Source organism: Salvelinus fontinalis, chromosome 21 (assembly GCF_029448725.1).
Source record: "Salvelinus fontinalis isolate EN_2023a chromosome 21, ASM2944872v1, whole genome shotgun sequence".
Lineage (NCBI taxonomy): Eukaryota > Metazoa > Chordata > Actinopteri > Salmoniformes > Salmonidae > Salvelinus > Salvelinus fontinalis.
Genome location: NC_074685.1, coordinates 18,678,760 through 18,700,670, shown reverse-complemented (window position 1 = coordinate 18,700,670; position 21,911 = coordinate 18,678,760). Strand labels below are relative to the sequence as shown.

Below are 21,911 nucleotides of genomic sequence, written 5' to 3'. Positions count from 1 at the left end.
AACTCTTATCCTTAACTGATCTGCTTCTTATCTCTACTAACTAACCATCTGTTGTCATTGTAAACTGGTTTAAACTGTCATTTCACCCTTTCTCCCATTGCTCCAGATGGAGGTAAATCTTTCTATGAAGTTTACCAGCCGAGAGTTCAGTCTGAAGAGGATGCCGTCACGGAAACCCATGGGCGTGTTCGGAATCAAGATTTCTACAGTGACCAAGTGAGTTTAATATTCCCCTCATATAAATATATCCTGAACACACTCTCTGACCACCTACAGTTGATGTCAGAAGTTTACATACACTTAGGTTGGAGTCATTAAAACTCGTTTTTTCAACCACTCCACAAATGTCTTGTTAACAAACTATAGTTTTGGCAAGTTGGTTAGGACATCTACTTTGTGCATGACACAAGTAATTTTTCCAACAATTGTTTACAGACAGATTATTTCACTTATAATTCACTGTATCACAATTCCAGTGGGGTCAGAAGTTTACATACACTAAGTTGACTATGCCTTTAAACACTTTGGAAAATTCCAGAAAACAGCTTGGAAAATTCCAGAAAACGATGTCATGGCTTTAGAAGCTTCTGATAGGCTAATTGACATAATTTGAGTCAATTGGAGGTGTACCTGTGGATGTATTTCAAGGCCTACCTTCAAACTCAGTGCTTCTTTGCTTGACATGATGGGAAAATCAAAAGAAATCAGCCAAGACCTCAGAAAACAAATTGTAGACCTCCACAAGTCTGGTTCATCCTTGCGAGCAATTTCCAAATGCCAGAAGGTACCACGTTCATCTGTACAAACAATAGTACGCAAGTATAAACACCATGGGACCACGAAGCCGTCATAACGCTCAGGAAGAAGACGCGTTCTGTCTCCTAGAGATGAACGTACTTTGGTGCGAAAAGTGCAAATCAATCCGAGAACAACAGCAAAGGACCTTGTGAAGATGCCGGAGGAAACAGGTACAAAAGTATCTATCCACAGTAAAACGAGTCCTATATTGACATAACCTGAAAGGCCGCTCAGCAAGGAAGAAGCCACTGCTCCAAAACCGCCATAAAAAAGCCAGACTACGGTTTTCAACTGCACATGGGGACAAAGATTGTACTTTTTGGAGAAATGTCCTCTGGTCCGATGAAAAACAAATGGAACTGTTTGGCCATAATGACCATCGTTATGTTTGGAGGAAAAAGGAGGAGGCTTGCAAGCCGAAGAACACCATCCCAACCGTGAAGCATGGGGGTGGCAGCATCATGTTGTGGGGGTGCTTTGCTGCAGGAGGGACTGTTGCACTTCACAAAATAGATGGCATCATGAGGGAGGAAAATGTGGATATATTGAAGCAACATCTGAAGACATCAGTCAGGAAGTTAAAGCTTGGTCGCAAATGGGTCTTCCAAATGGACAATGACCCCAAGCATACTTCCAAAGTTGTGGCAAAATGGCTTAAGGACAACAAAGTCAAGGTATTGGGGTGGCCATCACAAAGCCCTGACCTCAATCCTATAGAAAATTTGTGAGCAGAACTGAAAAAGCGTGTGTGAGCAAGAAGGCCTACAAACCTGAATCAGTTACACCAGCTCTGTCAGGAGGAATGGGCCTAAATTCACCCAACTTATTGTGGGAAGCTTGTGGAAGGCTACCCGAAAGGTTTGAGCCAAGTTAAACAATTTAAAGGCCATGCTACCAAATGCTAATTGAGTGTGTGTAAACTTCTGACCCACTGGGAATGTGATGAAAGAAATAAAAGCTTAAATAAATCATTCTCTCTTCTATTATTCTGACATTTCACATTCTTAAAATAAAGTGGTGATCCTAACTAGCCTAAGACAGGGAATTTTTACTACGATTAAATGTCAGAAATTGTGAAACTGAGTTTAAATCTATTTGTCTCAGGTATATGTTAACTTCTGACTTCAACTGTATATGGTAACCATGCAGAAAGCCTGCTGTAACACAGCCAGAGAATCTCTCTGAGGAAAGGAAGAGGGAGAAGATGGGGAGGAGAGGAGGGAGGTAGAGGGACGGACAGGACCCCCTGTGGAGATTGTGAGCCTTTCAATCCAGATAATCCCAACTACATTCCCATGTCACCACTCACTCACTCCCCCATGCACCAGCCCTGGTCAGGAACTGATCTGTTCCCCTTCTTCAGTCTGATAAGAGATCACAAAAAGTCTGGCAAAGCATCTGGCAAACCTCAGATTTTTCCCATATGGCACCCTACTCCCTATATAGTGCACCACTTCTGACCAGAGCTCTATGGGCCATGGTCAAAGGTAGTACACTATGTAAGGAGGAAGGTGCCATTTGGGACACTACCTGAGAATAGCAAAGCAACAAAGGAGCGATTTGGGGGGGGGGGGGGGGGGGGGGGGGGGGGGCTTTACTGGAAAATACACACAAGCTCTGAGGCCCTAGGCATACAATTAGTATTTAGTTAGTCTAGAATCATACCAGACACTAATACAGACCTGTACACTATACTTGCTTAGGGTAAATGAGGGAAATACCTCCCAGCTTGACCTAGTTCATGTATACTGAATATACTGTGTAAGTCTGACCTAGTTCATGTATACTGCATATACTGTGTAAGTTTTTGAATCTTGAGTGGTTGTAATTTAGTCCTAAATCAATATAAACAATGATGTTACTCTTAACGTGCCTTTTTGCCTTGTATGTCCCTCCACCACTAGATCTCCCTTTTGCAGCAGTTAGATAGATAGTTATCTTTTATGATCTTGTAAGTATTATTGGTTGTGGCTACTACTACTCTACATAGACTCCTATGTGTGCACACTTTGGTGATGCATACTTTGGTAGTGTCTATCTATGGAGAGACTGTCTTAATGGCCCTTGGCATGGGGCACTGAGCAGGCACCTGGCAGGCGGTGTACCCATCCTCAGACAGTCCCTCAGTTGTCCCCTGGCCTCACCTGGCATGGCCTGGCAGCATGCTCTGCAGGGTGGTTGGCAGCAGCGGCACTGTCACTATGGGCAGTAGGCTCAGGGTAGAGTGGTCAGTGGGCACACAGACAGATAGAGGGGAGTGTGGGAGAGAGAGAGAGAGCAGTTGAGGTTAGGTTTGTTGCCAATGTTGGTGAGTGACGCTAATGAGGATTGCTAGTAACGAGAGGACTAATAAGGTTAAACAGCATGGCCAGTTAAGGCTGGAGAGACAGCATGTCACCAATAACACCAACAGAGAACAAACATCACTGCAGAGCTGCCTGCCACTGCCAGCTCGACCTGCGCGCTGTAGTCCGTGAACTCACAACAACACACACAGCGGTAGTTGTGCATTTTGTCGCCATGATAATAATAAACATGATAAAGTACGAAGTCAATGTGTGTTTATATTTTGCATTCACATACTACAACAATGCAGCGACAGCCAGCAGTACACCTCATTGTCAGTGGGAATGTTTTTTGTTGTTTTAATAATTGCTCACACATTTTTGATACTATTACATTTAAAGATGCAATTAGTGTGCAACTGTGCCTCCAACAGAAAAATATCCCCATGGTATGTTATTACTTAATTAATTCTGTCTGTCTGTCTGTCTGTCTGTCTGTCTGTCTCTGTCTGTCTCTGTCTGTCTCTGTCTGTCTGTCTGTCTGTCTGTCTGTCTGTCTGTCTGTCTGTCTGTCTGTCTGTCTGTGTATTTCCCCATGCCAGACGGGAGCACTCCAAGGTGCCCTATATCGTCAGACAGTGTCTGGAGGAGATTGAGCGGAGGGGGATGGAGGAGGTGGGCATCTACCGGGTCTCAGGGGTAGCTACAGACATCCAGGTCCTGAAGGCTGCCTTCGACACCAGTGAGTACCAAGGCCTTACTTCCCCCTGGCTCCCCCTCTTAATAAAGCCCTGGAAGTGGGAATAGGCTACAGTATAGCATATGGCATACTCTCTGTGGACTTTCTGTAGCTTGGTGGAACCAGCCTTGATACGTGAAGTGAAATACAGTAATGAATGCGGCAATCAGGCCGCTTCCATCAGGCTGCTTCCATCAGGCTGGTTCCATCAGGCTAGCCTCTCTGTGCACTCCCTTGTAAATTCAAGTCTATTGGACTGACTACTGTAGAATCAATGTGTCTTACCCTGCTCTGTCCCCTAGGTCAACTTCTGATTATGGTGCTCCGTTGTTGGGAATCATGGGTACATTTTCCATATGTCAAGTGCTTAACCCAGTTTATTTTCTTGTGTAGGCTTAATAATTCCTATGTGTGGGTGTGCTAGTGTTAGCATTTTGTGTATTTGTGTGCGTGTGTAGGAACGTTTGTGTGTGTGCACTCGTGTGTGGTGATTTCTCTGATTATGACATTTACAGCTTAGTTTGGGGGGTATGTTGCGTTCTCAGCCAATGTCTTACTGCCAATGATCTGAAGTGCAGTGTGTTTTTGTGAATGGCCTCCCCATCCGCCGTTGCCATGGCTACACTTTCTACCTGTCTTTCTGAGCATTGCCATCTTTCCCACAGACAACAAAGACGTGTCTGTGATGATGAGTGAGATGGATGTGAACGCCATCGCCGGGACTCTAAAGCTGTACTTCAGAGAGCTGCCAGAACCCCTCTTCACTGACGACCTGTACCCCAACTTCGCAGGAGGCATTGGTCAGTCACAGGCCTTTGACAGGGCCAACAGCCACTTATACAGTACCAGTCAAAACCTACTCATTCCAGGGTTTTTCTATATTTTTACTATTTTCTACATTGTAGAATAATAGTGAAGACATCTAAACTATGAAATATTACATATGGAATCATGCAGTAACCAAAAAAGTGTACATTCTTCAAAGTAGCCACCCTTTGCCTTGATGACAGCTTTGCACACTCTTGGCATTCTCTCAACCAGCTTCATGAGGAATGCTTTTTCAACAGTCTTGAAGGAGTTCCCACATATGCTGAGCCCTTGTTGGCTGCTTTTCCTTCACTCTGCGGTGATTGTGGACGCCAGATAATCTGATGTAGCACTCCATCACGCTCCTTGGTCAAATAGCCTGGAGGTGTGTTTTGGGTCATTGTCCTGTTGAAAAACGAATGATAGTCCCAATTAAGCGCAAACCAGATGGGATGATGTATCGCTACAGAATGCTGTGGTAGCCATGCTGGTTAAGTGTGTCTTGAATTCCAAATAAATCACTGACAGTGTCACCAGCAAAGCACCATCACATCTCTTCTTCCATGCTTCACGTGCGAACCACACATGTGGAGATTAGAGGTCGTCCGATTAATCTGCATGGGCGATTAATTATGGTCGATTTTTGGATGCCGATTATGGCCGATTACATTACAATACACGGAGAGACTGCGTGGCAGGTTGACCACCTGTTACGCGAGTGCAGCATCAAAAGGACCTTGTGGCTGCAAGGAGCCAAGGTAAGTTGCTAGCCAGCATTAAACTTATCTTATAAAAAACAATAAATATTTACATAATCACTAGTTAACTACACATGGTTGATGATATTACTAAGTTAACTAGCTTGTTCTGCGTTGCATATAATCAATGCGGTGGCTGTTAATTTATTATCGAATCACAGCCTACTTCAACTTCGCCAAACGGGTGATGATTTAACAAAAGCGCACTCGCGGAAAAAGCACAATCGTTGCAACCATAACCATAAACATAACCATAAACCTAACCATAAACATCAATGCCTTTCTTAAAATCAATACACAAGTATATTTTTTTAAACCTGCATATGTAGTTAAAATAAATTAATGTTAGCAGGCAATATTAACTAGGGAAATTGTGTCACTTCTCTTGCGTTCAGTGCAAGCAGAGTCAGGGTATATGCCGCAGTTTGGGCCACTTGGCTCGTTGCGAACTGTTGAAAGGCCATTTATTCCTAACAAAGACCGTAATTAATTTGCCAGAATTTTACATAATTATGACATAACATTGAAGGTTGTGCAATGTAACAGCAATATTTAGACTTAGGATTGCCACCCGTAACGGTTCCGTATTTCACTGAAAGAATAAACGTTTTGTTTTCGAAATGATTGTTTCCGGATTTGACCATATTAATGACCAAAGGGTCATATTTCTGTGTGTTTATTATATAATAATTAAGTATATGATTTGATAGAGCAGTCTGACTGAGAGGTGGTAGGCAGCAGCAGGCTCGTAAGCATTCATAAAAACAGCATCTCTAAGCAATGCTTGATTCTCAGCGCTGTTTATGACTTCAAGCCTATCAACCTCCGAGATTAGGCTGGCAATACTAAAGTGCCTATAAGAACATCCAACAGTAAAAGGTATATGAAATACAAATGGTATAGAGAGAAATAGTCCTATAATTCCTATAATAACTACAACCTAAAACTTCTTAACTGGGAATATTGAAGACTCATGTTATAAGGAACCACTAGCTTTCAAATGTTCTCAAGTGGTGTTGGAGGGCCAGTAGGAGGCACTCTTTCCTCTGGTCTAAAAAATATCCCAATGCCCCAGGGCAGTGATTGGGGACACTGTCCTGTATAGGGTGCCGTCTTTCGGATGAGACGTTAAACGGGTGTCCTGACTCTCTGAGGTCATTAAAGATCCCATGGCACTTATCGTAAGAGTAGGGGTGTTAACCCCGGTGTCCTGGCTAAATTCCCAATCTGGCCCTCAAACCATCATGGTCACCTAATAATCCCCAGTTTACAATTGGCTCATTCATCCCCCTCCTCTCCCCTGTAACTATTCACCAGGTCGTTGCTGCAAATGAGAACGTGTTCTCAGTCAACTTACCTGGTAAAATAACGGTAAAATAAAATAAATAAATAAAAAAATTCTGAGCATGGCACATATTGCATTTTTTCTTTCTTCTCCAACACTGTGTTTTTGCATTATTTAAACCAAATTGAACATGTTTCATTATTTATTTGAGACTAAATTGATTTTATTTATGTATTATATTAAGTTAAAATAAAAGTGTTCATTGTTCATTCAGGATTGTTGTAATTGTCATTTATGCACAAATATATAAAAAAATCGGCCGATTTAACCGGTATCAGCTTTTTTTTGTCCTCAAATAATCGGTATCGCCGTTGAAAAATCATAATCGGTCGACCTCTAGTGGAGATCATCCGTTCACCTACTCTGCGTCTCACAAAGACACGGGGTTTGGAACCAAAAAATCTCACATTTGGACTCATCAGACCAAAGGACAGATTTCCACCGGTATAATGTCCATTGCTCGTGTTTCTTGGCCAAGCAAGTCTCTTCTTCTTATTGGTGTCCTTTAGTACTGGTTTCTTTGCAGCAATTTGACCATGAAGGCCTGATTCACGCAGTCACCTCTGAACAGTTGATGTTGAGATGTGTCTGTTACTTGAACTCTTTGAAGCATTTATTTGGGCTGCAATCTGAGGTACAGTTTACTCTAATGAACTTATCATCTGCAGCAGAGGTAACTCTGGGTCTTCTTTTCCTGTGGAGGTCCTCATGAGAGCCAGTTTCATCATAGCAACTGCGCCTGACATTTTTTTCAAAGTTCTTGAAGTTTTCTGAATTGACTGATCTTCATGTCTTAAAGTAATGATGGACTGTTGTTTCTCTTTGCTTATTTGAGCTGTTCTTGTCATAATATGGACATAGGCCTATTTGGTAAAAGACTATCTTATGTATACCACCCCTACCATGTCACAACACAACTGATTGGCTCAAACCCATTAAGAAGGAAAGAAATTCCACAAATGAACTTTTAGCAAGGCACACCTGTTAATTGAAATATATTCCAGGTGACTACCTCATGAAGCTGGTTGAGAGAATACCAAAAGTGTGCAAAGCTGTCATCAAGGCAAAGGGTGGCTACTTTGAAGAATCTCAAATATAAAATATTGATTTGTTTAACACTTTTTTTGCTTACTACATGATTCGATATGAGTTATTTCATAGTTGTGATGTCTTAACTATTATTCTAGAATGTAGCAAATAGTAAAAAAATAATGAAAAACCCTTGAATGAGTAGGTGTGTCCAAACTTTTGACTGGTACTGTACCTATAGTATTATCATGGTATAACTTAGCACTCAGGTTAATGTGTGAATCTCTGTCTCTCTGTCTGCAGCCCTGTCTGACAGCGTTGCCAAAGAGAGCTGCATGCTGAATCTACTGCTGTCACTGCCAGAACCCAACCTGGTCACATTTCTCTTCCTGCTGGATCACTTGAAGAGGTACACACAGACAGACACACAGTCATAGAGCTACCACAGTCATAGAGCTACCACAGTCATAGAGCTACCACAGTCATAGAGCTACCACAGACATAGAGCTACCACAGTCATAGAGCTACCACAGACATAGAGCTACCACAGACATAGAGCTATGTACAGACAAACACAGGCATTTAGAGACTCTTTCTTTGAATAAGTAATACAGTGATTATTAGGTCCTTTCACTTGGTGTATTACCATGAGCCGCCATTCACCCTCTGTCTCTCCCTGCTCCCCAGGGTGGCTGACAAGGAGAGCATCAACAAGATGTCCCTCCACAACCTGGCCACAGTGTTTGGCCCCACCCTGCTGCGGCCTGCAGAGAAGGACAGCAAGATCCCCACCAACCCCACGCAGCCGATCAGCATGGGAGACAGCTGGTCCCTGGAGGTCATGTCACAAGTAGGCGATATAGTCTCTGTCCCTCACCCCATCCCTCTTCTTTGATATTGATGTCCCTCTAACTGTCCGTCTGTCCCTCCAGGTCCAGGTGTTGCTGTACTTCCTCCAGCTGGAGACCATCCCCACACCGGACAGTAAGCGTCAGAGCATCCTCTTCTCCACCGAAGTGTAGAGTGTTCCACAGGTTCCCATCATGAAGACAATGGGGGAGAGAGGGTGAGATGGAGACGTCGACTCAAACTGAGTCTACAGTACAGTATGTCCATTTGGGAAGGCTACTGAGAGTGAGAATGGCCTTTGCTGGACTGTAGCAGGAGATGTATTCTGCACGGATTCTGGACATACCTTGCAGAGGGCGCCACCACCCCTCTGAGAACAAGAGGGTGGACACCAATCCTCTGTTGTACCACACATATCTGATGACGATAACGCATTAATACATCACACCCAATAGCCAGTGTGACTCTTTGTGCCTCTCTGACGCAACATATCCTCCTCTCCTCGCTCTGTCTCTTCGCTCTCATGTCGAAGCTCCACAGCTTGTGTACGGAATGAATGCCACTACTGAACATGCCTGCTGCAACCATAAATGAAACACTTCAATTTGAGTCTTATCAGCATGTAGGGGAAAAGAGTGTCCAAGGTTTATTTTTTGTTGTGCTATTGGCTCCTGCTTTGTAGGCAGAAAAACAGGCGGAGCCTGCACAGCGTTGTGTTTAGCTTTTCAAATGTTGAGTTATTTCTTAATCCACTGCTGAAGAGATTCAAACCGTATGTTTTACACATGATTCATCAGGACCACAACGCTACGAGCGTTATGTTGAAAAGGAACATCTGGGTTTCTCTGAAGACTTTTAAACAGGAACATCCAGAGCTGTCAGGATCACCAGTCTATTTGTGTGTCCCAGGAATCCACCACTCACAACATCAAAAAAGTGTTTACAAGATAAACAAGCCTTGGACAAAGGCAGAGACGGGGAGACTGCAACAAAGGCATTTGTGAAATAGGAACAGTTGACAGAAACAGATTATCTATCAATTATAATAAGACAGTTTGGAGCATAAAGCAATTCCCCCTTTTTGTGTTCGTTGTGTTTCAAGTAGTCCTCAGCTTAAATACCCAGGAAGCAATAGATGTTCTAACATAGGAGTTTGTCTGCATTCACATCCTTAGTCCGGAGATGTCCTCATGGTAACATTGGAGATCTTGCCAAAATGATCTGTTGTTTGGGATAAAATAAAACTATTGTATTTACAGATACAGTATGTACATAATCATAATGCTATAATTGTTTTATTTTACTTATTTTAACAGTGTAATAATCATTGTTATGATTATAATTTATGAAGAAGAAAAACTGTGTGTGGGGGGGGGGGGGGTCTACATGTTTTTTTCTATGTGTTTATTTTGATTTGATGAAGGTGGTATAGGTTACAGACTTGAGTCCTGGAGGTCTGAGGTGATGGGAGATCATATGCTGCCTATGTAACCAGGATGTAGCCTTGTTGTGGGAATAACTGCAGTTTTGTCCAGCCTAATGTTAGCCATTTATCCGTCATGAAGGTAAGACTCCATCTTTGAATGCCAATGTCACAACCACTCTTCATCTGTTTGAGTGTTCCAGTCCACAACCACCCACCCTGAAATATTGATGTGTTACTGAAGTAGGATACAAAACAGTACATTTAGTTGTATACAGAACAACAATAACATGTTCCCTCTCTACAATTTACAATAATAACATGTTCCCTTTCTACAACTTCCAACAATAACATGTTTCCTCTTTACAATTTACAATAATAACATGTTCCCTTTCTACAACTTCCAACAATAACATGTTTCCTCTCTACAATTTACAATAATAACATGTTCCCTTTCTACAACTTACAACAATAACATGTTTCCTCTCTACAGCTGTGTTGGTGGAGACAGTTATTCTCATGAAAATGAAAAGAATTAACCTGTTTCAAACAAGTTGCGCTAAATTGTGGGCGCTCTACATTTTATCCAAAGTGGACCATTCTGTTGATGTTATGAAGGAATACTTGTTTATCTTCTTTTCAATGAAAGTGACCCATCCTTTTCTCACCCATATTTATGAGGGTGGCTGGACAGCTGTCATTAACTGTCCTCTACACCCTTCCTTAAGCTCTTCTCCCTCCTGGTCTGCCTGATAGTAACCCACCAAAGGGCCATGGAAAAGAAAATGCTCTTAGAATATTTTGTTTGGAAGGAAAAAAGAGAAGATTATATTAGAATGGTTTTCATTTCAGTACCTGCAGGCATGCAGGCATGTTTGATTAATGCAGGCATGTTTGATTAATGCAGGCATGTTTTATTAAAGTTATTTTCTTCTGTGTGTTGTCATAAACATATTGTTATATTGGCAGCAGGATGTTATCGACCAACAAGTGTTTTGGTTTTGATAACCAAGCTTAAAATATGTTATGATATTTAATTCTGGCTGGATAATTGTTAACAAGTCATGTGTTTACTAACTCAGTCTGTACTACTGTCTGCACTACTGAGATTTCATGAAGAACTCCGACATTTTGAAGTTAGCAGAGACATTTCCGACAGTTTTGACTGTCAGTAGCTAGTGTAAAATCTGGCATCTGAGTGTATGGTTGTACATGCAAAAAGTAGAATTAAGACATAACGTTTCAAATCCTGACTTATCCATATGCTAACATATCAATTAAATCAGCTCCAGTTAATAGCCATAGTCATAATTTTAGTAACACATTTTGTCCTAATATATCCTCACATGTCCCATACACATAACTGTACATTGGAGGAAGCCATTGATTATGAGCGGGAAAGGCAGTGCATTCACCATTCATTTGGATCTCTTTGATTTATATAATTAGTGATCAATGTGACATGCTCTGCTCCATTGTGCCTCCGCGTTATAGCTTTTATTCAGAACGTATGCCGTGGATTTCAATGTGTCAGTGGAATTGCTGTAAGGGGACTTACTGGGGTGCTGTAGTCTCCCTCGCCTTTTGAGAAAACAGACCTGTCCTTAAGGCACCTATTTTGAGACCAATACATGAACGTAGAGTTTGGTATCGCACTTCATGGCACTATATGGGAGATCTCGTCTGAATACTATGATACCAAGCTAAGCCCAATTCATTTTTGCAATCATACGAGACAGACACAGAAATGCTTGGTCAATAACCCTCACTCTGCCTTAGCTCTGTCAACATTAGCAAAATAACTAATTTTCAGCTTTTCTGTTCCAGTTCTGTGTAAAATGAAGTCTAGTGTATTTATGGAGATGAATACCCTCATCGGAAGGAAAATATATTAGTAGTAGCAAAGTGGCAAAGTGGTATCTATACTTATACTATAAAATTCACTGTCATGTTATCTGACTCATATATAGATAATATCTCTCAAGGCTCTATGCTATGCTGTGTATCGTTCATTTGCAAGATGTCCTTTGTTTTTTCAAATAACTGCCAAACAGTTTGTAACCATCTGTTGTCCTAACTGTAACTACTGTATGTATCAACATGTCACTAATCCAAAACATGATCTAATTTGGAGGGGCTTGCACTTTCAGTTCCTTTTGGTTTTACTCCAGACTGCCCACTGTGATGCTTTAGGACATTGTCTGTGGTTTGGAAAATATTTGCAAGGAAAGATGAAGGTTATTTGAGTTTATATAGGTTAGTCATCTCTCTAACCTTGTCTTATGGTTGTACAATATGTATTGTATGTATCATACTAGAGACATTGGGTTCTTAGGTTTATTTATTGTGATGTTCATCAAAGTTTGGGAAATACATTTAGGATTAATCATATTAATAAAACAGTTGAGTAATTAGGCTTCAACTGAAAGAGAATTTGGTTATTGATTGTCAGTGTGATTCCTCATAGGGCTAGTCACTTACCCTGCCTCTTTCATAAAAAAGTAATATATGTCAACATAAGATTATTCTAAATATGTGTACTATGTTTTAAAGTCTAAAAATATGGAATATATTACTCTATGTACGACTTTAGCATTTCAGTGTATGCATACCGTATGATGAATGAATATTCATTCTTCCAGTCCTTGTAAGTTGACATGAGCCTGGCAATAGGTTATTATAATTCACTCCCTTATTAAATGTATTTTAAATGACCTGAAACCATATTTTGACATGTTGGGAATATGTGGGTTTTATTCCACATTTTCTAGTTAATTGTGTGAAGCTAAAATTATGGTACTTGCTTGTTATCCACAAAAAAATACATACCTTTTTTCTGTTTTTCAATTTAGATTTATTTCCTTCTGGTCAACATACATGTTATGTCATGAGTCTGTAAAAAGGGATACTGTAGTTTGAGGAAAATACATGTTTGGAAGGCATTTGCAGCCTCTGTTTGTACACAAAATGTTAAATAAAATCGCTATCTATGTAAAAATATGGCAATGCCTTATATCTTCAATTGAGCATATCTTGACCTGGACCCTATTAGATTTTACAGATCGCATACATATCACCGCATCACAGATTCACTACATGTCGTTATTATCACATTTTATCCTCGACATGTGCATCAGAGAATGCCTAGGTCCCTCATCGTAATGGCCCCCACCATATAATTTGCTACATTCCAAAAAGGACGTGGAGAGGGATCTGTCAGGCGACGTCCCACAATTCCAACCATTGATCGGGAATGCTCGCTCTACGGTGCTAATGCTGTGTGTGTCCTGTCAATGGAGAAAATTAAGGGGCAGGGACGCTGAGGATGGAGTGCATGAAATTACCAATAACTGCATATTGTAACTTCAAACCGATGGTATCCGAGTCATTCGATTATCTCTACCAAAGAATTCCAGGTAAAATGTGTTAGATGTTTTTCAAATTGTGATTGCTTGTGTGTAACTAGCTAGCTACATGTATTGTAGGTGGCTGGCTAGCTAGCTAGCTAACGAGTTAACGTAGCTAGCTAACGTTACAGTAACTTCATCGAGCCAGCAGTGTCTGATAATTACAATGTATAGAAACAATACATATCTACCTAGCTAACTAAATAGTATGCTAGATAACAAAACACAATAACATTACTGTTGTCTTTTCATTTCGTTAGCTAGCTACTTTCATCCCCCCCTTAACAAAGATGAGAAGGGTTAGGGTAAAGAAAAATCACTCGTTTTGACCAAATTGAGACACAATTTATATTGCAGCCATACTATCACATTGCATAAAGTCAGAATAGGGTTGACATCATAGTAGTGTGTTCTGCCAGCCATGGTAGTGTGTCCACTATCAGTGACCTGTCAAACTATTTATCATTCATGTGATGTTTCACACTATGTGAAGGAGATGTATCTCTTGAGTAGTCATGCTCATTTAGCTGCAACCACCAAATATATATTGGGACTGCCAGTGACCTTTTGTTGTGATTATTACATGTCACACTAAGCCTTATTAGTTTGCTACTTCTAGTGCCATTCTGCACCCTGGAATAGATTGAGATTAATAAATAGTAACTGGCATGAAGGATCATTTGACATGTTGCAGTAAAAATCACAGTCTGGCAAGCAATTAACATAGTTTATTGAGCAGACAACTGGTATTGACTTTTGCTGCCTGCAGCACATTCCGGGCCACACAATGTCCCCAAAAATCCCCAACATTCCTCCAAACCTGCGTGAGGTCCCTGGACATGGGGGAAGGGGTTTCAGCTTGTGTTATTAAAGCTATGGGGGAAAGGGAGAAGAGAGGAGGGCCAGTGTTATAGGGTCATCGTTTTTAGGAGCAAGATGAGGAATTTGAGACAGTAGAGAGACTATCCAGTCAGTGTGGTTTTATTCTCTCACGCTGTGTATGCATTAAAACAGTCAGCCTAAGTGTATTGTGGAGCAGCAAATGTAGCCTAGGCCTGTGCTCTATCTATGTAACTGTATCATGGACAGTGAATCCGCCACTGCTAAATGCATATAGGGGAAAAACACTGGAATCATGTTCTTCTTGCCTTATCATGTTTTTCTGGCCTTGTGGATGATCTGGCTTTCGTGACAATATTCTTTTTGTATTCCTCTTCTGTGATGCTCAACACGGTGTTCTGCAAATTAAACCTTGATATGATATGAGATCTGTCAGGATCAATCTGGTGCTGTAAATAATGGTGCAGCTGCTCTCTTAAAACAGACAGAAGTGTTTTGAAAACCTGGCACCTCTGCATCCTACCCCTGCTATAGTGAACAAGGTTAATTTGTGGTATTCTGCAGGGTTAGGGCCTACAAGCAGTTTTACCGTCCTGTGTGAGAGACTGAGAGTCACACTCAAGCAATGCTCAATCTGTTAGTCAGCAACTAACTTGATTGTATCATTCATCTGCTCTCTTTTCTTCCAGCTCCACATATCAACCCCCCCCCCATCCGACCTCTGTCTCTCTTTGCTTTCTAGAGTTGTTTCCTGGTGGTTGTGTCAAACTTTTGTCTGTTCTCCACCCTCAGCAGCACCAATCTATATAGGCCTTGTACAAACCATACTATGCATTCATAGTCCCCCCTCACTTCCTCCAGTATCTATTTGGTCTGATTTAGTATTGGCTTTAATTAGGTCAATAGGAAATTACAGTCAGCCAGACTCAGTGGGGATCCAAAGACACCAGCCTAAGCTCAGACTTTTACCCAGTCAGTGGCTCACTCAAGGTCAGACTCGGTCATTAGATGCTGGCTCACCCTTGGGCTGTCCGATGTGATCATATTATTTTCAAATTTGATTTTAATCTTAGGCAACTGATTCACGTTTTAGGCTGAGAGTACATTGAGAAAGCTTTTAAAAGAATAGGCTACATTTCAGAACAACAGTTGCATTTTATGTTGCAGTTAACAGGTAAAGCTTTTTAACACATGGACTTGAAACAACAGAAACACTGCCCTTTAAAATTGCTGAGTTGGTTATACTTGTTCCGTTGTCTGTGTGTGTGTTACTCCCTCATTTCAAATGAAGAAAGTATGTCCTACACACAACACTGAGTTATGCTTCAGCGCAAACATTTCTACCTCGACGCCCTGGTACTAATATCATAAAGCTCACCATGGCCAGCCCAGGATGTTTATTTACTGTAGCTTAGGCTATGTATTTCCTTTTTTGGTAAAACAATTAGACTAGGCTAAATTCTTCTGGTACTGATACTTTATCAGAATACTTCACTCTACAGAAGGAGCCTGAAAGATTAGGTTTTCACAACTGCCACCAATTCTGATTGTGTCTGCATCCTCAGTAAGCCTTTCTAGAAACCATCTGACTCAGGGTGGTGTTGATATCCTGCCTCTTGCTGTTTGAACATGATGCACTACAAGGATACTCCCTGTTACTGGATGACCCAACTCAGTCAGTGAACCATGTGGGTGGGCAGATGTCTGTTAGGTTGGGTGTGTCTCTACACATCTAGTTGCTTTGTCTACAGTTCAAACGGATCTAGTTCAAAGATAAGGGAAGGGGGCTGGGGAGAGGAAATGTTATGGTTACTATGGGTATACCTGTCTTTGTAAAAATGTTCAAAGCTATCTTGCGTGCTATTGCAGGGTAGTGGTTATAATGGTCCAGCTTTATCTGTGGTATGAATAGACTGATCTGGGAATGGGGACTTACAGACTGTTCGTCAGTCAGGCAATATGTGCTTCAGCCTAGGTGATGACGATCAATGTGAATAATCAGTCTTATCTTGAAGAAAAAGAGGGTCGCCATCTTAGACATAAGCCAACTGAAAGTGAGTGTTTTTTCTCATTGTCTGGGCACCGTTATAGGCCTGCACACACAGACTCCTCATGCCTCGTAAGGCCCAGTCGACCTGCCCAGACCACCATTACTGCTGCAGCTACAGTACATGTGATGTTGTGATAAGAGGCAGCTACAGTACAACCTCCTCGTGATGTTGTGATAAGAGGCAGATACAGTTGAAGTCGGAAGTTTACATACAACAAACTATAGTTTTGGCAAGTCAGTTAGGACATCTACTTTGTGCATGACACAAGTCATTTTTCCAACAATTGTTTACAGACAGATTATTTCACTTATAATTCACTGTATCACAATTCCAGTGGGTCAGAAGTTTACAAGCACTAACTTGACTGTGCCTTTAAACAGCTTGGAAAATTCCAGAAAATTATGTCATTAGAAGCTTTTGATAGGCTAATTGACATCATTTGAGTCAATTGGAGGTGTACCTGTGGATGTATTTCAAGGCCTACCTTCAAACTCAGTGCCTCTTTGCTTGACATCATGGGGAAATCAGCAAAGACCTCAGAAAAATATTTGTAGACCTCCACAAGTCTGGTTCATCCTTTGGAGCAATTTCGCCTGAAGGTACCACGTTCATCTGTACTAACAATAGTATGCAAGTATAAACACCATGGGACCACGTCATAGCCGTCATACCGCTCAGGAAGGAGACCGTCATACCGCTCAGAAAGGAGACGCGTTCTGTCTCCTAGAGATGAACGTACTTTGGTGCAAAAAGTGCAAATCAATCCCAGAACAACAGCAAAGGACCGTGTGAAGATGCCGGAGGAAACGGGTACAAAAGTATCTATATCCACAGTAAAACGAGTCCTATATCGACATAACCTGAAAGACCACTCAGCAAGGAAGAAGCCACTGCTCCAAAACCGCCATAAAAAAGCCAGACTACGGTTTGCAACTGCATACTGCAAAGATTGTACTTTTTGGAGAAATGTCCGCTGGTCTGATGAAGAAAAAAAATAGAACTGTTTGGCCATAATGACCATCATTATATTTGGAGGAAAAAGGGGGAGGCTTGCAAGCCAAAGAACACCATCCCAACCGTGAAGCACGGGGGTGGCAGCATCATGCTGTGGGGGTGCTTTGCTTCAGGAGGGACTGGTGCACTTCACAAAATAGATGGCATCATGAGGGAGGAAAATTATGTGGATATATTGACGCAACATCTGAAGACATCAGTCAGGAAGTTAAAGCTTGGTTGCAAATGGGTCTTCCAAATGGACAATGACACCAAGCATACTTCCAAAGTTGTGGCAAAATGGCTTAAGGACAACAAAGTCAAGGTATTGGAGTGGCCATCACAAAGCCCTGACCTCAATCCCATAGAAAAAATTGTAGGCAGAACTGAAAAAGTGTGTGCGAGCAAGGAGGCCTACAAACCTGACTTAGTTACCACAGCTCTGTCAGGAGGAATAGTCCTAAATTCACCCAACTTATTGTGGGAAGCTTGTGGAAGGCTACCCAAAATGTTTGACCAAAGTTAAACAATTTAAAGGCCATGCTACCAAATACTAATTGAATGTATGTAAACTTCTGACTCCCTGGGAATGTGATGAAATAAATCATTAAATCTACTATTATTCTGAAAGTGGTGATCTTGGTGTGGTGAAATAAAGTGGTGATCTTAACTGACCTAAGACAGGGATTTTTCTCGGATACATTTTTTTCACAGAAATTGTGAAAAAATGAGTGTAAATGTATTGGGTTCAGGTTTATGTAAACTTCCGACTTAAACTGTAGCTACAGGCCTGAGACCTCCAGTCACACGCCTCGTGTGCTTTCAGATCTGCATCCAATGACCACTCCCTCGTGTGATCTGTGTGAGTCAGTGTCTGAGAAGGATGTAGTGCTGGCTGGCGTTTGAACATAAATAGCATCGACCACAGCACAGAAGAACTGTAAAGTCATTTTGTCCGTACTCCAGACTAGACAGCAACTCCTTAGTTACTAGCTAGCCCATAGATGACAGACTGTGTTCTCCAAAGAAAACTACTGCCACAGGCATCAGGTAACTAACTGTATTTTTAAAAAGGCAATCTAGGCTAATTGGTTATTCTGGAAATTGATTTAAAACAAATGATTTACAAACTAGTTTTTAGACTGTTGGGCTGCCTTCTATAATTCTTGTAGTTGTAGGCTGCGTTTTGTGTGGGTTCAATATTTACGTTAGTTGTAAGAGGTTGTTCACTGATGTTAATTATGGCATAATAATGAAATAGTTTTTCCTCTGACTGAGAAACTAGAAACCCTCTGATGCATGCGTTACCACCTCATCCTGTTATTAACTCCTGTATGCTTGTGTGTTTTTGTTCCACACAGATTGCATTGTAAATGTCTGAGAAACCTAGAGCCCAGTATGAGGAAGACGACCAGGCCAGCGGCTGGCGTATCCAAAGCCACGGCAGCAGGCACTAAGGCCCAGACTGGGGAGAGAGTCAAGCCTGAGGGCGCCAACATGGGCACAGCCAGCAAGAATACGGCCAAGACCTCCTCTACCGCACCACTCTCTAAGGTACAAATGCAGAAGGCACATGCAAATAACCGTGCATGCACTTTGGCTACATACAAAGAGCAACCATGAAGCCGATTATCTATATAGGTCCAATAGGTGGTGTGTTAACTATCATCTTTCTCTTTGGCCAGGCGAAGAGCAGCGATGACTTGTCATCAGCAACAACAGTAGGCAGTGGAGCCTCTGCTGGGATCAGCACTGTTGCTAAGTTCAAGAAGACTAGTTCTGCCCACTCTTCAACCTCTTCCACTACAGGTACCAGCAACCCAGAGGGCAAGACAAAGACTAGCTCAGGTACATCAACCATAGAGCTACAAACGGACTACACTCTGGTTTGTGATTTAGCTCTAACTTCTTTACCTTCAATAACGTGTTGTAGTGTACTCCTCAGGCAAGCGTGGGACCTCCTCTGTGGTGAAGGAGCCCGGTTCATCCCGGGAGGGCCTGCGAGAACGCTCCAGAACTGGCACCGCCAGCAGGAAGCTCTCTGGACCCTCGGACGCCTTGGCACCGCCCAAGAGAGTCCGCAGCCGGGCCATGACTGAGTCCGAGTCCTGTATGAGCAAGTCCAGGTCGGATGGGCAGCTCAGCAATAAGACGGTCCTGGAGAGCAGGGTGAAGGACCTGCTGGGCCTGGCCAAGAGCAAAGACGTGGAGATCCTCCAACTGCGCACCGAGCTGCGGGCCATCCGTGTCCAGCTAGGCCTGCCTGAGGAGGATGGGGGGAGCAGAGAGAGGGGCGAGGGAGAGGAGACTGCTGAGGCTGAGCCCCCACAGGAACAGAAGAAAGAAGCCCCTACTCCGCTCATCTATACAGACGTTGAGTCCACCCTACTCTTGCTGCAGGACCAGAACCAGGGGATCCGCCTGGAACTGAACATGCTAAAGAGTGAGAACCGCATGCTGAAGGACCGCCTCAATGCCCTGGGTTTCTCCCTGGAACAGAGGCTGGACTGCTCCCTCAAAACCCCGCGAGACTCCTGCCTCAGCCCAGAGCTTCCCCCAGCCAGCGGTGGCAGAGATGGAGGGTTCCAACGGGCCTCTTTTCAACATGGGGTCTCCCCGCACAGCTCTGCCTGCGGCTCCAATGAAGACCTTCTGGACCCCCGGCGAGCCATCTCCCCTGAGGCAGCCGACAGCGAGTGCAGTGAAGCCTACCAGCCGATCACCTCCAGCGATGACGCCCTGGACGCCCCCTCTGGTTCTGCCTCTGCCTGCTGCTCCTCCTCTGAGTCAGAGGGCGGGCCACCGAGTCACTGCGAGCGCTCCCGTAGAGGCAGCAGTGGCAACACCAGCGAGGTGTCGGTGGCCTGTCTAACGGAGCGCATTCACCAGATGGAGGAGAACCAGCACTGCACCTCTGAGGAACTCCAGGCCACACTACAGGAGCTGGCCGACCTGCAGCAGATCACCCAGGAACTAAGCACAGAGAACGAGCGGCTGGGCGAGGAGCGGGTCATCCTGGTGGACTCCTTGTGCCAGCAAGGTGACAGGCTGGAGTTGTATGGCCAGCAGATGGACTACTTCCGGGGCCTGCTGGACGAGCACCGCGTGGCCTACGCCCCGGTCGACGTGGAGGACACTAAGAGCAGCCGCTACCTGGAGCTGGAGCGCCGCTACGTGGACCTGACTGATGGGACCCACTTCGAGAGGGAGCAGCTGCTGGGGGTGCAGCAGCGCCTGAGCGGGGCACTGAAATTGGCCGAGCAGGACAACGCAGAAGCCCAGGGTCTGATATCAGCGCTAAAGGAGAGGGTGCACATGGCTGAGCGGCAGGCTGAGATGGAGCGCAGGGATAGGGCAGCAGCTGCCACAGAGCTGGAGGTCCTGAGGGAGGCGGCCGGGGGGGAGCAGGCGGAGTTGGCTCGATGCAGGGCCCAGCTGGAGCAGGAGAGACAGAGGGTGGCTGACCTCTGCTCCATCCACAATGCCGGGGACAAGATGGACATCCGCCACCAGCTGGAAAGCGAGAGGAGGGACAAGGAGAGGGCAGAGGCGGAGTCTGCTCAGCTGCATGTGGAGCTGGACCACACCCGCGACGAGGCCGCCAGGCTGGAGGACGGTATCAGCAAGGTCGCACATTCTCATATGTAACATATTTTCATTTCAGATTCTCCATCAGTCTTCTGTTAGTATTTTACCCAATTCCTATGTTGGTATGTGCGTGCAGTAACAGTCAAAAGTTTGGACACGCCTACTCATTCAAGGGTTTTTCTTTATTTTTTTATATTTTCTACATTGTAGAATAATAGTGAAGACATCAACTATGAAATAACACAAGGAATCATGTAGATACTAAAAAAGTGTTAAACAAATCAAAATATATTTTAGATTCTTCAAAGTAGCCACCCTTTTTGCCTTGATGACAGATTTGCACACTCTTGGCATTCTCTCAACCAGCTTCATGAGGAATGCTTTTTCCAACAGTCTTGAAGGAGTTCCCACGTATGCTGAGCACTTGTTGGCTGATTTTCCTTCACTCTGCGGTCCAACTCATCCCAAACCATCTCAATTGGGTTGAGGTAGGGTGATTGTGGAGGCCAGGACATTTGATGCAGCACTCCATCACTTTCCTTGGTCAAATAGCCCTTACACAGCCTGGAGGTGTGTTTTGGGTCATTGTCCTGTTGAAAAACAAATGATAATCCCACTAAGCGTAAACCAGATGGGTTGGCGTATTGCTGCAGAATGCTGTGGTAGCCATGTTGGTTGTGTACCTTGAATTCTAAGTAAATCACAGACAGTGTCACCATCACACCACCTCCTCCATGCTTCACGGTGGGAACCACACATGCAGAGATCATCCGTTGACCTACTCTGCGTCTCACAAAGACACTGCGGTTGGAACCAAAAATCTCAAATTTGGGCTCATCAGACCAAAGGACAGATTTCCACTTGCTCGTGTTTCTTGGCCCAAGCAAGTCTCTTATTATTATTGGTGTCCTTTAGTAGTGGTTTCTTTGCAGCAATTTGACCATGAAGGCCTGATTCACGCAGTCTCCTCTGAGCAGTTGATATTGAGATGTGTCTGTT

General features: G+C 43.3%; 2 protein-coding genes across 7 annotated transcripts in view; both read left to right on the top strand.

Moving 5' to 3' along the window:
- Positions 1 to 13,033, top strand: part of LOC129818367 (breakpoint cluster region protein-like) — a 120,701-nt gene extending 107,668 nt beyond the window's left edge. Inside the window, exons 18-23 of the mRNA XM_055874184.1 lie at positions 107 to 216; positions 3,686 to 3,825; positions 4,488 to 4,622; positions 8,065 to 8,170; positions 8,449 to 8,611; positions 8,694 to 13,033. Coding sequence (XP_055730159.1) covers positions 107 to 216; positions 3,686 to 3,825; positions 4,488 to 4,622; positions 8,065 to 8,170; positions 8,449 to 8,611; positions 8,694 to 8,783 — 744 coding nt within the window. The 3' untranslated portion in view covers positions 8,784 to 13,033. The remainder of the gene's footprint in view (positions 1 to 106; positions 217 to 3,685; positions 3,826 to 4,487; positions 4,623 to 8,064; positions 8,171 to 8,448; positions 8,612 to 8,693) is intronic.
- An 82-nt stretch (positions 13,034 to 13,115) lies between these two features.
- Positions 13,116 to 21,911, top strand: part of LOC129818368 (cytospin-A-like) — a 39,470-nt gene continuing 30,674 nt past the window's right edge. For 4 of the 6 annotated variants that reach the window (XM_055874188.1, XM_055874190.1, XM_055874185.1 and 1 more), the window contains exons 1-4: positions 13,116 to 13,449; positions 18,686 to 18,878; positions 19,010 to 19,172; positions 19,258 to 20,951. In XM_055874188.1, coding sequence (XP_055730163.1) covers positions 18,723 to 18,878; positions 19,010 to 19,172; positions 19,258 to 20,951 — 2,013 coding nt within the window. In that variant the 5' untranslated portion in view covers positions 13,116 to 13,449; positions 18,686 to 18,722. Of the gene's footprint in view, positions 13,450 to 18,256; positions 18,375 to 18,685; positions 18,879 to 19,009; positions 19,173 to 19,257; positions 20,952 to 21,911 lie in introns of those variants that run through there. The other 2 variants (XM_055874189.1, XM_055874187.1) reach the window with 2 other exon arrangements.